Source organism: Cyprinodon variegatus, unplaced genomic scaffold, assembly GCF_000732505.1.
Source record: "Cyprinodon variegatus isolate N-32 unplaced genomic scaffold, C_variegatus-1.0 Scaffold1619, whole genome shotgun sequence".
Lineage (NCBI taxonomy): Eukaryota > Metazoa > Chordata > Actinopteri > Cyprinodontiformes > Cyprinodontidae > Cyprinodon > Cyprinodon variegatus.
The window spans coordinates 1-1,464 of record NW_015152072.1 but is presented as its reverse complement, the minus strand read 5'-3'; the positions used below and the strand labels follow the sequence as shown (position 1 = coordinate 1,464).

Sequence of the window (1,464 nt, the reverse complement as noted above, 5' to 3'; positions counted from 1 at the left end):
CCTCGGGGTTCCTCAGGGTTCCTCAGGGGTTCCTCAGGGGTCCCTCGGGGTTCCTCAGGGTTCCTCAGGGGTTCCTGGCCACTGGTTCTTTTCCAGTCTGTGCTGGTCACCAGGCGTGTTTCCTGTTAGGATCTAATCACTGCTGCTGAACTCCTCTCATCTAGTTTTTATACATCTGTCCGTCTGTCTCATTTTCATCCAACAGTTAAATTTGATCTGAAGTGATAAACTAGAAATAAACTAGAAATAGTTCATCTGGGGGGGGGGCATCTTTATATATATAGGGCGGGGACTCAACCTCGCGCCATGTTTCTTCTCTCTCGCCCCCAAAACGAATCCTATGATGCTTTGCCAAGAGAGGTGCATTGTGGGAATTTTCATTTTGAGTCCAGTTCAGACAGTCATATAAAATGGCCCCCAGCCCTCTATGGAGGGGTGAGGCCCCTAAACACCAACCCTTACTTCCCACAGAGGGTCTGACACATTAAGGGCCGTCCCTAACCTGGGAGGGGGGGGGGGGGGGGTATTTCATAATAATGATGTCATCATTTCTATAAATGACACTTTTGCCATTTAAAGACTCCCAGTACCCTGATGCACAACTTGGAGAGGTGTGTGCGTCCCCCCAGCTGTGGGCTTTACACGGCGCCCTCGAGGGTCCCTGCTGGTTGCAGTACCAGGTTAGACTGATAGGGGGCAGCACCGTCAGGCTCAGCTGTTCATTTCCTTTTTTACCATGTTCCTCAGAGTCGCCCCGCCTCTCCACCGCCTCCATCAGCAGCGATGAGCGCGCTCTGTCTGCCACCCCCTCAGACTCTGACCCGCCGCCATCGGGACGGCGCCCTGTGAGCCTGGTCTCCACGCTGTCGTCGGGATCGGGCTCCTCCAGGGACGACTCCCTGACCTCGCCTCAGGTTTCTGAGGGGTCCTCCGGCACCGACCTGAACCAGAACCCGAGTCCTAAAAAGAAGGGGCGGAGCTTCTTTCACAACAAGAACAACAACAACAAGGCGTGGACGCCAAACCGGGCCTCGAGCCGCCGCCAGCCCTTCGTAGGCGCTACCATGGCACCCAATCCCCAGCTAACCTATCTGGACCGAGTCGTCATGGAGATCATCGAGACTGAGAGGATGTACGTCAGAGACCTGAGGATGATCGTAGAGGTGAGTGACGGCTCTTCTTCCATCCATCGTCCTTCAGTTTGGACCGGGTCCTTCAGAACCGGGACAGTCGCAGCAGATTGGGATTAAAGAAGCGATAATTTCAGGATGATTCCAGGACGGGTAGAAACATTCCCCGCTTTGAAATCCGCTTCGTACCGGGTCACCACGACTAGTAGCTCCATTCCTCAACTGGACCCAGAGTTCTGCTCAGAACCGGGAGGACCAGAGGACAGGCTGGTGGTGGAGGAAGTTCCTGGATTAGCAGATTAGGGTGGATTAGCAGAGAGAGAGATGTGGAGCA

At 54.4% G+C, this 1,464-nt stretch overlaps 1 protein-coding gene across 1 annotated transcript in view; it reads left to right on the top strand.

Moving 5' to 3' along the window:
* The window catches only part of plekhg3 (pleckstrin homology and RhoGEF domain containing G3), a 13,030-nt gene extending 11,714 nt beyond the window's left edge, over positions 1-1,316 (top strand). Inside the window, exon 3 of the mRNA XM_015404030.1 lies at positions 748-1,316. Within this exon, the coding sequence (XP_015259516.1) occupies positions 748-1,250 (503 nt within the window). The 3' untranslated portion in view covers positions 1,251-1,316. The remainder of the gene's footprint in view (positions 1-747) is intronic.
* Positions 1,317-1,464: the final 148 nt, after the last annotated feature.